The sequence below is a fragment of the Rhamphochromis longiceps genome, linkage group LG8, assembly GCF_057381845.1.
Source record: "Rhamphochromis longiceps isolate RC_006_pf linkage group LG8, R_longiceps_female_GT1.1, whole genome shotgun sequence".
NCBI classification, from domain to species: Eukaryota; Metazoa; Chordata; class Actinopteri; order Cichliformes; family Cichlidae; genus Rhamphochromis; species Rhamphochromis longiceps.
In genome coordinates this window covers 12,504,187-12,520,088 of record NC_140564.1, presented here as the reverse complement: position 1 = coordinate 12,520,088, position 15,902 = coordinate 12,504,187, and the positions used below count along the sequence as shown (strand labels likewise).

The following is a 15,902-nucleotide window of genomic DNA, read 5'->3' as shown; positions in this document are numbered from 1 at the left end:
CCTCTAACACCCCATCTTTCCATCTCCGTTCTGTTTTATTCTGCTGAAAGGACCCATTTCTCCTGTCTCCACCGGGGAGTAATAACTCATCTATTTTACGTTAGACAGTCAATGCATGCCTGCAGAGTCTGTAACATAAGAAACCCCTGTTATGACTCTGTTAAGTCTCCCAATCTCTCTCACAAACACGCGCACACACACACAGGTTTTAACACATCCAACTAAAGACGCACAGCACACAGTCATGATAATGTACAGTGTTCATGCATACTGGAACAAATACAACATGAGACCAAGCCTTTGGGGACTCTTTAAAGTGACACTGAGCGGATGTCAGCCAGCTCAATCTTCTCTAGTGTTTGATCCAACCAGGCCTACACACACACACACACACACACACACACACCTCATTCATATCAAATCAAATCACAAATCAAATCACTTTTTATTGTCACATCACATGTGCAGGCACACTGGCACAGCACATGCGAGTGAAATTCTTGTGTGCGAGCCCCACAAGCAACAGAGATGTGCAAACACAACAACACAAACGAGCAAAATACAAGAATGGCCAACCTGAAACTAATAAATATATGTACAATATATAATAGTGTATGCATTTCTGGATGTGTATACTAAATATTTTCCTACGTGTGTGTGTGTGTGTGTGTGTGTGTGTGTGTGTGTGTGTGTGTGTGTGTGTGTATACACATTTTTACAAATTAAATAGTAAAAAAATAAAATAAAATAATAATAATAATAATAATAATAATAAAATATATAAAATATACAGAGTTGAATATGTGCAAAACAAGTGGCATTTATATACAGTGTGGAGTGCATAATGTTGAAGTTCCAGTAGTGAAGCTGAGGTGTCTATGACGTGTTCAGCAGTCTGATGGCCTGATGGAAAAAGCTGTCTCTCAGTCTGCTGGTTCGGGACCGGATGCTGCAGAACCTCCTTCCTGATGGAAGCAGTCTGAACAGTTTATGGCTGGGGTGACTGGAGTCCTTGATGATCCTCCCCGCTTTCCTCAGGCACCGCTTCCTGTAGATGTCTTGGAGGGAGGGAAGCTCACCTCCAATTATCCGTTCAGAGCACCGCACTACTCGCTGGAGAGCTTTGCAGTTGTAGGCGGTGCTGTTGCCATACCAGGTGGTGATGCATCCAGTGAGGATGCTCTCAATGGCACAGCGATAGAAGGTCCTGAGGATGCGGGGGCTCATGCCGAATCTTTTCAGTCTCCTGAGAAAGAAGAGGCGCTGCTGCGCCTTCTTCACTGTTTTGTTTGTGTGTACTGACCACGTAAGATCCTCAGCCAGATGTACACCAAGGAACCGGAAGCTGCTCACTCTCTCCACAGCAGCGCCGTTGATGGTGATGGGGGTGTGTACTTCTCCGTTGGTGATAAGACCCACCACTGTAGTGTCGTCCGCAAACTTCACAATGATGTTGGAGCTGTTAGTGGCTGTGCAGTCGTAGGTGTAGAGTGAGTACAGGAGAGGGCTCAGTACACACCCCTGTGGAGCACCAGTGTTCAGTGTGATGGGGGATGAGGTGATGCTGCCCAGTCTGACCACCTGGCGTCTGTCAGACAGGAAGCTAAGGATCCAGCTGCAGAGGGAGCTGCTCAGTCCTAGATCCTGCAGTTTCCTGTCCAGCTTCGAGGGAAAGATGGTATTGAATGCTGAGCTGTAATCTACAATCAGCATCCTCACATACGTGTCTCTCTTCTCCAGGTGTGACAGGGCAGTGTGTAGTGTCAGGGCTATGGCATCATCAGTGGACCTGTTGTGGCGGTATGCAAACTGTAGAGGGTCCAGTGAGTCGGGTAGTGCAGAGCAGATGAAGTCCCTGACCAGCTTCTCGAAGCATTTGCTTACGATGGGGGTCAGGGCTACAGGTCGCCAGTCGTTCAATGAGGAGATGGTGGAGGATTTGGGTACAGGGACGATGGTGGCCATTTTGAAGCAGTCAAATCAAATCAAATCAAATCAAAGTCAACAGGACACGCTGGCGTGAGGCGTTCCCACTGGAGCGTACAGTTCTGGTGGTGCAGTACACGATTACAGGCTCTGCAATCTGGATATTGATTTACCAAAACTTGTATTACACATCAGTGGAGCGTGGTCTCGATGAACACGATGAGATGCGATGTCCAAACATGCAGCCAAAGCCGTGCAGGTACTACATCAATCGCAGGCATCGAAGCAAGTCTCTGAGGTTTCCTCTAAAGCTGCGTGTTTACTAGAAAGAAAATGTGTCGCTCTGTGCGCGGTGTGCCACTGTGGTTCACTGGCTGTACGTCCATGCGGAGACCAGAGAAGCCTAACACACACACGAACACACACACGAACACACAAACGCGTCTGCCTCTGAGGGAATAGACACCAGTGACCTGTGGTGAACGGCTCACTGCTCACACACTCCCTAATTTTTACCCTCCACTGCATCCTCTCCCCGGGAAAAGACTTAAAGAGACAGACAGAATACTTTAACCCCACTTTAAATTCTCTGCAAACTTTTTGGCACGCGTCCAAAGAATAATGGGACTTTTACATTAGGGGAAAACAAAGCAAAAAAGTTAATTATGTCATATCATCCGGCCTAATTCCAGTTCAGACGGGCGTCACGAAATTGGCTTTCATTCGGCGTGACAGCCACAAAAGTGTGAAATGGACCAACGAATGGCAGCGGGAGAACTTGCGGCGGCTGGGAGTGGTGGGGTATGTGAGAAAATCAAATCAAAATATGGCTGAAATAAAAGTAGCGACCCAAGTCATACAGTATCCTTTGGCAAATTGAAACCAACTAATGGGCGTATCACAGCTTAAAAAACAGTCCTAACAGGGCCAACATTTCATTCATGTTTTGCATGCACTGCTGTTGCTCATTCTGTTCATTGCTACGCTGCTTTTGCCCTTCATTTTCCAGAGATCATTTGCCAATAGAAAGAGTGCTGGCTGTACTGTAAAGTCTTTGTCTTTTGATATTGCGTAGGTGGCAGGTAACGCTCTTCATCCTTCTATATTTATTCCAAACAAAGCACTGTGGCTGCTGCCAGATATGGAAAAGCCTTCACTTCCTGGGCACCAGACAGACCCTGTAAAGACTAACCAGACACAGACTGTTTATAACAGCTATTGTAAAAGCTTTGTACTTTAAACTCTCTCTATGGGATTGTTTATGATTAAGTAGCAATTAATTAGTCAAATGTAAACCTATTACACATATTCAAATGTACAGAATGTTGACCCTGCATGCACGTGTTCATGATAATACAGACGCCGTGCATGCATTAGCACAGCATTTTCATATGAATCCAAGCAGCGTCCTCCCGGGCTGAGGAATGACGGCAGTGGGGATGAACCTCTGATGGTTCCAATCCCTATAGACTCTGTTTGTGAAAAACTTTCCAACTTTAGAGCAGATGCAATGCTTAAAGACTGCCATACAAAGCAGTTTTCACCTTTCTGACTAATATGTAGGTGATTGATTTTCATAGCTATTGAAGATTAAAGATTATTTATTAAAGATTATTGAGGCTTAAAATTAATTGCATGGTGACCATGTCGTTAAAATACTCTGGGAATACCATGAATAAGAGGTCTCAATCACTAACTCACAAACTTACATTAAATCCGTTAAACCAAAAAAAACAAAACTGGACATAATTAGCTTGACGCAGCTACCTCTAAGCTAATGGCTCAGTCAAATGAAAAAAAAAAAAAATAGGACAGATAACTCTGTGCATCTACAAAATAAAAATTGCTGCCTGCCTGTAAATTGTATTCCAGTGAAATAACATTTAGAGCTTAAGGAAATTGCACACTCACAACCACTTTGAATGCAAGAAGAAGGATAACAGGTTGCCTGATAGGAGGCAACCTTTCTGCAAACAGTTGCAGACTGACTGCGATCACTCTGGTTGTCAAAAGTTTGTAAATAAATGCTGCCTAACTAATAAATACAGACACATTCCCAACACGTATGAATGAGTCTTTGTAAATGAGCACAAGTCGAGGGCACTCAACTCAACTCAACTCAGCAGGCCATTTGTAAATATGTGTACAAAGGGTTGGTTTTTTGTACTGTTTTTATCAATAAATCTCAGCAACAAAGGACATACACCCATGTGTGTTGATTTCTCCCTAAGATGGCAAACTGAAACACTCCAAGTTGGTGACTTTTGGAGATTTATTTCCCTGGATGAGAATGCATCAAGATGAAACACAAAAGGAAGTTCACAGCTTTTCCCATCAAAGACTCGGTGCTGTTTCCTGCAGTATATTGCAAGTAAACCTGACAAGTTTGGGATCAAGTTTTGGGTGGCTTGCGACCTAAAATCCAAGTACATTTGCAATGTCTTCCCATATCTTGGCAAGGACCCCAATCGTCCCACTGGGGAGAGACTTTCTGAAAATGTAGTAATGAGGCTGATGGAACCATTCCTAGACAAGGGCAGAAATGTTACCACGGACAATTTTTTCACATCGCTTTCACTTGCGCAAAAACTTCTTAGACGGAAAACCACCATCCTCGGCACAGTCAACAAGATTCGCAGGGAAATTCCTCAATCCACTCAAACCCCCACTCCCCTCCCTCCAGAATTCCCAGGTAACAACCTAATATACATATGAATGACTAGCCAATTTAGCTTCCACTTGGCTGAAGCTAAAGCTTAGCTAAAAGCCTACCAGCCATTTGGCTGCTCTCCGGGTTTTAAAGGTAGAAAGGTAGAAGCCTGGCTTTGCAGGTGTTAACTGGCTGTATTCTGCTTATATTTCTATAGAACAGGAAATCTGCTGAGCACAAATGCAACAGTTGAATGTGAATTTCTCTTAAATGTGGATGTTTGTGACTATAAACAGCAACAAATATGTGATTTTTGACTAGATAACACAGTTAATTGCTGTATTATCAGAAACAGATTGCATGCAACTGTCAACTTGACCCCATTCAACGCTGACTGGTATCAGACTGACTTTGTCTTATGGCAACATTGATGGCAGGATATCATTTGCAGTTGAAAAAAGGTAATAAATTGCATATTTGTTAGTACAGTATTCCAAGTACTGCAACATGTTAGAAATCACAAGAATATTGCATTATTACTGAAGCATTGTGAAGCTTGTTGGGACTCTGGTGAGTTCCATCTCTAGTGGCTACGTCCATCTTTTACATACAGTCTTTGCACAAATACTGCAAACATACTTTTCTTCACTGTAACAACAATTCAATGTTGTTACAGGAATAACAACATTAACAATAATAAAAATAAAACAGAGAAACCCCTCACAATCATATGACACCATATGAGCAAGAAACCTCCAGCTGAACCAGGCTCAGGAAACAGAAGAAAGCAGTCCGACATATTTGTTTAACATCTGCATTGAAGGACAAAACGACTTCAAAAATGGCTTTTCAGTGTTACTGGAGGTCAAGGCAACACCATCCAGAGTTAGCATCTGGTTGGATGCCATATTTCTAAGATTTTTAGGGCCGAGAACAATAACCTAAATTTAGAGGCAGTAAATTAAGCTCTTTATGTTTTTAAAGACCTGGATTGTCTCCAATACAATTCTCAAACTATCCCTTTGTATATTTACTCTTTATTTATGTTTAATTAACACTACCAATGTCAACAGGTCTCCACTGGCTGGAAAGCGAAGTTCCTTTCTTAAAATACTTATTCTAGATGTAAATAAATGTGATCAAACTGGTTTAATCTTTTCAACAGATGCTAACGTGCAAATAAAGTGTTTCTTTTTATAAATAAAGTGTTTTTTTAATAAATCCAAGCTGGGACCTCAGCTTTTTGTCTTCTGTCTGTTTCTCGTGCGTTTACCCATTCTTTTTCTCTTGGCAGTAACATCTGGATTGGATTCCTGTTGTTTGCGAACTACTGGCATTTCTCCTCCTCCTGCTCGGCAATCCACCACTAATTTCCATCTCCGTCATCTGTCTGCTTCTTATCTCTTTCTCCCACTGCCTCCTGTGACACAAGGAAGTCCCACTGCCTCCCCCCATTGCTGTGATTATGTCTCCCAGTGCACCTCATAGTGTATGCAGCTACAGTGAGACAGCATGAGCGGGTAATGCTACGGTCCATTTATGCGTGTATTTGCTGTTTATGATATTTTTCATGTACCTGCTTATAATAACTTTCAACTTTGTTTATATGCCACCATGTGAGTCTATCTCTCAGATGTAATTCCCCTTTATGGGCACACTTAAACCCATAACACATTTTTTTGTCCTCTGAGTTTCAACATGGATTCAGTGTTTCATGAACCTCCCAGCCTAAACAGTGGCACCACACACCAGCTTAACAGCCCCCTGTGTGTGTGTGAACGCCTGTGTTACTTCTCACATTGCCTGAGAACAGGGATAAACACACGTGTCCGCCAGGCTCAGACAGACATCAGCGAGTACAGAAATCTGGATTGCGTGTTATCAATGCGTCAAGCGGGTGCCAACATTGCACGCCCTCTCATCACCCCCTGAACGGAGCCTTTATGCGTTAAGTGCACTTAATCACCAATGTTGAGTGCACTTAAAACACTCCCTAATGACTTGACATGGCTCACTCACAAATCCTCAAGTGTCAAAGCAGTTATTAGATACAATATTGCACCCAAGAGTGCAGTGCCGCAGCTCTTGACGAGTAATCAAGATGTGCAGAGGCATTCCTTTGCGTGATTCGAATACCAGTACCATGTGTTTGTGGACATGAACGCAGGCCTCTGTGTGTAAATACTCAGCAGAGCATCGTGTCAGGATGGGAGTCAAATTACTTTTAAAACAGACAAGACTGTTGAAAAGTAAGATACCAACTGACCTGTGAACAGGTGTGGCAAAGAAAAACTTTACCTTCGAGTGGTTTCCTTTGTTGCCAAGTTCCATAACTAGTAACTATGAAACAGTTTGTGGGGCATTTGTGGATGTAATGTTAACATCTGTTGTTGCTGACATAACACTGTCAAGGGTCCACATCTGTATGTGCTGAAGTAGTTGCTAAAATTAAATAAAGGAACACAAACACTATAACTATCCTTACTTTCTGAAGTGAGGACACAAAACTGAGGTACTTCCTGCTAACAGTTGCAAGACCTTAGACAACCTAATTCTAGCCAGAGACAATCTTAGTGCATTAATTTTATTTGTAGTGCCAGTTCACAGTAAGAGTCATCTTAAGGTGTTTATTTCAACCCAGCATATTTTCCATCGATGCAGATGATGGAGCTCATTGTCGTATGCTAACTTGCCAACACTGTTCACTTCCAATTTAGAGCTTCAGGAAAACAAGCAGTCAACCAAAACAGCAACTAATGGAACAAGTCTGAGCTGCCTCTACTCCTATGGTGCGATTTTTTTTACATGACTTATTTTAAATATTGTTTTCAAGCGTTAGCATAAACTAGCTAACTTTAGCAGTGTTGGCTTTGCTAGCTGTACTGAAGTTATTGTTCAGCAACAACTTGCCAGGTGACCTCATCAGCCAACACAGCCTATTGATCAACACCATGCTGGAGAGTAACAACATTAAATGCCTTTTTTGTTGTTAGCTTTAATCTCACCAGTCTTGGAGAATCAACTCGTAAAAGCTGATTTTAGCAAGTTTGATGCACCACCTCATAGTATGGTTTACCAAAGCAATTTTTAAAATCATGGTTGCCTGGATTGTTCTTATGCATAGACATGTAGATTTTAGAAGTAAGGCATCAACATGTTCAACTCTTTAGTCTGTCAGCCTCATCTTCTCTTCATCTTTCACTTCTGATTGGACAGTAAAAAGTAAAGTTTGACTCACGTCCTGCTATCACCTATATAATGGATTGCATGATTAGCTTGCACTGCAACTAACTACTGTTTCAGGTATTCATGTTCTTGTTAGCTGGCTGTACATGTACTGTAGGTCCCTAATGTATGTAGCAAAATGGGCATTCCAGGCAGCTAATTTGGGGTTTTTACTTTTCTGAATTATTAAAATTGGATCTGTCATGTCAGCATGATCAAAGAGCCATAACAGCAATATAAATGGTCAAATACCCAGACTAAATAAAACCACAATTATCAACCAAAACACTGACCAGATTTATCCCATTCTAAGCTAATATAAATAAAATTCAGTTCAATTGTTGTAAATTTCCAGGTGACACCTGAAACCACTGCACTAAAAGTTGAGGAAAGTTCAACTTTTGTACAGCTTTCTTGTGTTTGTCAGTGTGGAAGTACCGTGAGGATTTGGGATCCCAGCAGTCAGTCAAGCAGCGTGTCTTTTCTTCCTCGGATCTGCTGCGGAGCTCAGCACTTCTGTTATTGTTTCTTTTGTCTGTTCAGCTACGGTGCCTTTCATGGCTAAAGCTTGCAACAAACTTTGGATTTATACTTCACTAAAGTCACTGCCAGCATTGTGAGCACATTACTTGTTTTGCAGGAGCGGATTTCTTGCAGGAAAAACCAATCAAGGTATAACAAACATAGACGAATTCCTACTGTGTATGTTTACCCTTCTGATGTTCACCTGTTCTTAGGCTGAAGTCACCATTTGAATGAGCTGAAATGATATCGACCAATGAAGCCCTTCCAAAAGAAGTTTTTTTTTTACTGCCCTTTACTATAAAAGGCAGCTTAACAGACAGGACAGGATCTACAGTGTACCTGAAACAAGTGCCATCAGTTCTGTGAAAACACTTCCTTTCCACTCGTCTCCAAAATAAATCTTAGCCACTATGTATGCTAATTTTGCCTGTCACAAGTCCTGAATGCCATTATCACCGGGGTCAGGTGCTTTCATCACATGCACACACAAACGCCCGCAGATAGGCAGGCAGGCAGCCATACCTGCCGATGAAGGCCTTGTGTGGTGAGGACAATGGGATATGCTAACTGTAATCTGCCATTCAGCTGAGAGCCAGTCCTCACAGGTGGAGAGAGATAATATTGTAGAGAGATTTTTTTTCAGCTCAATCACCACATTTCATAGTAGCAAGAGTAACAGTGCACACAGACACACACGTAAAATGTGACATCTCCTCATCCTCCAGTCACATGCTAGGTGTGTGTGTGTATTTGATATCTACTCAGGGTTGTAACACAGTACATTGTTACATCGAAGCTTATTTTAATTCATAACATCAAACATTAAAGTTGACCTAATGCACGTTTCCTTTTATGTCATATGTATACATAACGTAACTTAGATATCCTAATATGGTCATCTCAGGCAAACGTCTCTGACTGTGTGGATAGAAGTCCCACCCACCTTCTATTCAAATCTTTTGTTTGTCAGGGGCAACCAATCAGTAGAAAGTTGGCTTAAAGGGAGGGGGAGAGCAGATTAGGCTGCTACGCCAAAGTCCAGTATGAGATAAATAAGGATTATTTGCTACCGTAGTAGAGGCCAAAAAAGTAAAAAATAAAATAAAGGAGTTGCAAATGTAACAAATTTAAAACCATTAAATGAGTAATTTATTCAACAAAACTTACAGCAATATAATGGTATGTATACAGTATGTATACTTCATTTTAAAAGACATAAATTCAATCTCTCAGTGAATGTCACGTGATTCCACCCAACTGTGTTAAGTCATTGAGTTAAGCTGCCAAAACACAGCATGTCATTGAAACTATTTGTGGCGGAGGCGTGGCCCCGGGCGCAGCTGCAGGGGAGGAGTGGAGCGGAAGGCTCAACAGGGCGGCGCTGCGAGGCCGGTAAGAACAGCTGATGTTGTTTATGGACTGATGATGGTCTCCCTCCGCTGTGTTTATAGTGAGACGAGGAGGAGCGGCCAGGGGAGAGATCAGCTGGGCTCGTGAGCTGTCAGACTGTGTGACTGAGTCAGCTGTCAAAACAACAACACTTGAATAAATGTGGAAGTTGGCTGTACCTACCTGTGTGTGCGTGTGTCTGTGCCTGGTGTATTCTACAAGTGGTGCCGAAACCCAGGATAGTGCCGGTGGGGAAATGTCCGACCCACAGGCCGCGCCACCCGCCCAGCCTCTGCAATTCTTGGCACAGATGCTGGCGGAGATGGCGACGATGAGCCGGGATCAGGCGGCCGACCAGCGTGCCCACCTGGCCGCGCTGCAGGAGCAGACGGACCGGCAGACGCAAGTTCTGGAGCGGCTGGTCGGGGCCGCTGCCACGCCGAAGCCCTCGCCACTGTCGGTGGCGGTGCCCCGGATGGGGGACGGGGACGACCCACAGGTTTTTTTGGAGACCTTCCGTGCCACGGCGGAGGCTTGCCAATGGCCGCGGGAGGAGTGGGCTCCGCGGCTGCTCCCCCTGCTGTCCGGGGAGGCACAAACAGCGGCCCTGAGTCTGCCTCCGGCGTCGAGGAGCAGCTTCGCGGACGTGAGCCGGGCGGTGGTGGACAGGCTAGGGCTCACCGCCGAAGACCACCGCCGGCGGTTCCGGGCCTGTCGGCTGGCTACAACGGACCGACCATTCGCCTGGGCCCGGCAGCTGCGCGACGCGGCGGTACGCTGGCTGCAACCGGGAACATCGGAGGGGGAGACGAAGCTGGTGGACAAGGTGGTGCTGGAGCAGTTCACGGAGGGATTGCCAGCGGAGACGGCGAGATGGGTCCGGTGCCACCGGCCCGCAAGCTTGGAGGTAGCGGTGACGCTGGCGGAGGACCACCTTGCCGCTGGAGCAGGGGAACCCGGGGACGCCGGACGGAGGCCGAACAAACAGGCCCCAGTGCCGGCCCCGAGGCGGCGTGTGCCGGCACCAGGGCAGGCAGAGCGGCTGCCGGCGCTGAGCCCCACTAACCCTTTCGCGGCGTTGGTGCCGTCCAGGGGAGCCGAGCCAAGCGGAGCCGCCCCCGAGCCACGGAGAGCAGCACAGACGCCGGGGCCGGAGTGTTGGAAGTGCGGGCAGCCGGGGCACCTGAGGAGGGATTGTCCGCTTATGGAAGTGGGGCAGGTGTTTCGTGTTGCTGGCGCCCCAGCACCCTCCCCCGGTCCAGGAGGGACATACAGTATTCCGGTAAGGACTCGAGGGGATATACGCCAGGCGTTGGTGGACACGGGCTGCACGCAGACCCTCGTACACCAAAGCTTGGTTCGCCCCGGGGCATTGCTGGAGGCAGAATGGGTGGAGGTGAGGTGTGTGCATGGTGACGTTCACAGGTATCCCATAGTGCCGCTGTTATTAAAGTGTAAGGGCAAAACGCATAGAGTAACGGCGGCGGTTAGCCCGCGCCTGTCGCACCCCCTGATTCTGGGTACCAATTGGCCGGGGTTTCATCAGCTACTGGGGCAGTACGCGGGGGTGCGATCACGACTGGAAGCGGGGTGTAGCGTGTGCGCGGCGTTCAGCGGTGACGCGGGGTCGTCCGACACTGACTCCGGGGGGGAGGAGCCGGCGGGTCCCTCACGGGACGTCCCGCCGGCCCCGGAAGTGTCCCCCATGGGTGATTTCCCACTGGAGCAGTCTCGTGACGGCACCCTACGCTCAGCCTTTGACCAAGTGATGGCTATTGATGGTCACGTGGTGCGCCCTGAGGCCGCGCAGACCTACCCGCGTTTCGTCTTATTAAACGACCGATTATATCGAGTGAGTCGTGACACTCAGACAGAGGAAACACACACCCAGTTGTTGGTGCCGCAGGGCCGCCGGGAAACGCTTTTCCAGGTGGCCCACTATAACCCCATGGCAGGGCATATGGGCTATGAGAAAACTCTGGAGCGAATAACGGCCCGATTTTATTGGCCGGGCATCCGAGCGGATGTGCGCCGCTGGTGCGCGTCCTGCCCGGACTGCCAACTTGTTAACCAGCCGGCCATACCGAAGGCGCCGCTGCGCCCTCTCCCCCTCATTGAGGTCCCGTTTGAGCGCATCGGCATGGACCTCATCGGGCCGTTTCACCGGAGTGCACGCGGCTACCGCTTTGTGTTAGTCCTGGTGGATTACGCAACGCGGTACCCGGAAGCAGTTCCGCTGCGCACCATCTCTGCAAAGAGTGTGGCGCAGGCACTGTTTCAGGTCATCTCCCGAGTCGGAATCCCGAAAGAGATACTGACTGACCAGGGCACGTCGTTTATGTCTCGTACACTGCGGGAACTGTACGAATTACTAGGCATTAAATCTATTCGGACCAGCGTCTACCACCCTCAGACTGACGGGCTGGTGGAGCGGCTGAATAAGACTTTAAAGTCCATGATTTGGAAGTTCATTAACGAGGATGAACGCAATTGGGATCACTGGCTAGACCCTCTGTTATTCGCAGTGCGGGAGGTGCCCCAGGCCTCCACGGGATTTTCTCCCTTTGAACTGCTGTTCGGCAGGAGGCCACGTGGGGTGCTCGACCTGATTAAAGAAAGCTGGGAGGACGGTCCGAGCCCCGCCAAAAATGAGATTCAGTACGTGTTGGACCTGAGAGCAAAACTCCACACTTTGGGGAGGTTGTCACGGGAGAATTTGCTCCAGGCTCAGCAGCGTCAACAACGCCTGTATGACAGAGGGGCTAGGCTCAGGCAATTTTCACCGGGAGATAAAGTGCTTGTGTTACTCCCTACTTCCAGCTCGAAGTTGCTTGCCAAGTGGCAAGGACCCTTTGTGGTCACACGGCGAGTCGGGGACGTGGACTATGAGGTCGCTCGGTCGGACAGGGGAGGAGCCACGCAGATTTATCACCTCAATCTCCTCAAACTGTGGCGAGAGGTTGAAACTGCTTCTCTGGTGAGCTTGGTGAAGGAGAGAGATGAGTTGGGGCCTGAGGTGCCAAATTCTATCATTCCCACCTCCCTCCCTTGTGATGACCATCTCACACAGGCCCAGAGAGCGGATGTTGTCGCGTTGCAACAGCGTTTTGCGGACGTGTTCTCCCCCCTGCCCGGCCGGACGTCCCTCATCGAGCACCATTTCGTGACGCAGCCCGGCGTGACGGTGCGTTCACGGCCCTACAGGCTCCCGGAGCATAAGCGAAAAATCGTGCAGAGGGAATTGGCGGAAATGCTGAGGATGGGAGTAATAGAAGAGTCGCACAGCGCCTGGTGTAGCCCCATCGTTCTGGTGGCGAAGAAGGATGGGTCTATACGGTTCTGTGTCGACTATCGCAGGGTGAACGAAGTGTCACGCTTTGATGCCTACCCCATGCCTCGGGTCGACGAGCTCCTGGACCGGTTAGGCACGGCCCGCTTTTTCACGACACTGGACTTAACCAAGGGCTATTGGCAGATTCCCTTGTCTGCCGAGGCCAGGGAGAAAACGGCCTTCTCCACTCCGTACGGTTTGTACCAGTTCGTGACACTTCCGTTTGGCCTGTTCGGGGCCCCGGCCACTTTCCAGCGTCTCATGGACCGGGTACTGCGTCCGCACGCAGCGTATGCTGCCGCCTACCTGGATGACGTGATCATCCACAGCGACACCTGGGCGGAGCATGTGCTGCGGGTGGCCACGGTCCTGGAGTCCCTGAGGGGGGCGGGGCTCATGGCCAATCCGAAGAAGTGCGCAGTTGGACGGAGGGAGGTGCAGTATCTGGGGTACCACCTGGGGGGCGGGCAGGTGCGTCCACAGGTGGAGAAGACGGAGGCTATCGCATCCTGCCCGCGCCCCAGGACGAAAAAGGAGGTGAGACGGTTCTTGGGGTTGGTGGGTTACTATCGTCGCTTTGTGCCGGGGTTTGCGCAGCTAACCAGCCCCCTGACCGATCTCACTCGAAAGGGTGCCCCGGATCTGGTCCAGTGGACGGGGCCGTGCCAGGCGGCGTTTGTGCAGGTGAAAAAGGCTCTCTGTGGGGAGCCGCTGCTTCACACTCCTAACTTTTCCCTCCCTTTTGTTCTGCAGACTGACGCCTCGGACAGAGGGCTGGGAGCCGTTTTGTCCCAGCAGGTGAGGGGGGCCGACCGCCCTGTCCTATACATCAGCCGGAAGCTAGCAGAGCGCGAGCGCCGGTACAGCACCGTGGAGAAGGAGTGCCTGGCCATCTGGTGGGCGGTCGGCTCCCTGCGCTATTACCTCCTGGGACGCTCATTCACCCTCTGTTCGGACCACGCCCCGCTGCAGTGGCTCCACCGCATGAAGGATGCCAACGCCCGGATCACCCGGTGGTATCTGGCATTGCAGCCCTTTAAGTTCAAGGTGATCCATAGGCCGGGGGCGCAGATGGCAGTGGCCGATTTCCTCTCTCGCTCGCGGGGGGGGGAGTTGGCTCGGCCGGACGGCTCCCCGGCCTCGAACGGGCGGTGGGGGTGTGTGGCGGAGGCGTGGCCCCGGGAGGAGTGGAGCGGAAGGCTCAACAGGGCGGCGCTGCGAGGCCGGTAAGAACAGCTGATGTTGTTTATGGACTGATGATGGTCTCCCTCCGCTGTGTTTATAGTGAGACGAGGAGGAGCGGCCAGGGGAGAGATCAGCTGGGCTCGTGAGCTGTCAGACTGTGTGACTGAGTCAGCTGTCAAAACAACAACACTTGAATAAATGTGGAAGTTGGCTGTACCTACCTGTGTGTGCGTGTGTCTGTGCCTGGTGTATTCTACACTATTATTTAGGGGTTAGCTAATACAATTGTGTGGAACCACTCGACATAATCTCTTTTAAGTGAATCCAAAATAGGCTTTTTTGAGTGTACCCCTAGTCTTCCTCATCTTATTTGGTCTCCTGTTCATTGCCCATCTCTCGCTCATTACCTGTTCAGCAGAAACCTAATATCACTACAGACTACAGCTCAGAAACTCCAAAGTGTGACATGTGGGACTGCGATATTATAATATGAGAATCTGTTTTAAAGCATCTTTTGTCCGTTTCCAAATGAAATTCCCCCATATAGTACTTGTATCTCTGTTACTCACCTTCTTGCTCGTGATCTTATTAGCTTTCTGCATGCATCACATTCTCTACTGTAGCTGCTTCAGAGGAGATGATGGAGGGTTAAGTGTAGCTTTTAAAGAAGAATGTTATCCATTTTTCTTTTATGGTAAAAAAAAAAAGAGAGACAATTCTCAATGTTAAAGCTGCAGAGATTTTATCACTCATCTCTTAGTTTTCCACCCTGAGCTGGAAAGCTGACTGATGTACTCACAAAGATTTTATCTCCGGTCTGTTTACCACTGAAGATAATGTCTCAGAATGAGATAAAGCACAGAAAAACAAAGAACAAACACTTTTTTTATTGTCTTTTTCACAACAGAAACACACATAAGGATTATAGATTTATAGACATTTTAATTGATTTAATGATGTCATGATTATGTAGTTCATCCACCCTGTAACAGCAATAAAAGATAACAAAACCAAACTATGCATTTATAATAATACTACAACTTTTCTTGCAAGTGTGATGCCTTAAAGCTAAGTGGTAATATCAGTGTACACGTTCACAGTTACAGTGACACAAAGTAATAGGGTGGGGGGTGCTATGCATTTTAAGGAAAATCCATTTTCGTGTGTTTATTACTGTTTGCCTTTCAGCAAACAGAGAACAGACAGACATCTGCACTGACGCATATAAAGTAAATGTAAAGTAGCTTACAGACTGAGTACAACAAACTGATTCAGTGATGATGTAAGCTATCCTAGGCCTTTTCTCTTCTGCAATGTAAAAGATCAGATCGATTCAACGCTGTTCCCACAAATGCCACTGCTGCAAATATTATAGCATATAAGCAGCAAAACTGAAACTCTATAATGTGCTTGATACACAGAAAAAACCCAAAACAGTTCACGACTCAAGTGTCAGGGTATGCGGACTTTTGGTGAGCATAAAAATGTAGCAACAGTTATCGTGCTGCTGTTGTTCCCACTGATCTCACTGCAGTGAGGTCGACACAGTTGTTCTACACTGTTGTTCTTCACAACTGTGTTGTGTAGAACAACATCCAAGTTAATAAGACTACAGTGAATCACACTGATATATCCAATGATGTACATAATTAATGAAGCCACTGCTACTGT

At 47.5% G+C, this 15,902-nt stretch overlaps 2 protein-coding genes across 10 annotated transcripts in view; one reads left to right on the top strand and one right to left on the bottom strand.

Moving 5' to 3' along the window:
- Positions 1 to 15,902, bottom strand: part of cacna1g (calcium channel, voltage-dependent, T type, alpha 1G subunit) — a 353,368-nt gene that overhangs the window by 211,539 nt on the left and 125,927 nt on the right. The window lies entirely within an intron of this gene.
- LOC146663164 (uncharacterized) lies at positions 9,957 to 14,883 on the top strand. Its single transcript, XM_085417322.1, has 3 exons — positions 9,957 to 10,997; positions 13,800 to 14,093; positions 14,824 to 14,883. Exons 1-3 carry the CDS (start codon positions 9,972 to 9,974, stop codon positions 14,881 to 14,883), a joined length of 1,380 nt encoding a protein of 459 aa, XP_085273448.1. The 5' UTR covers positions 9,957 to 9,971.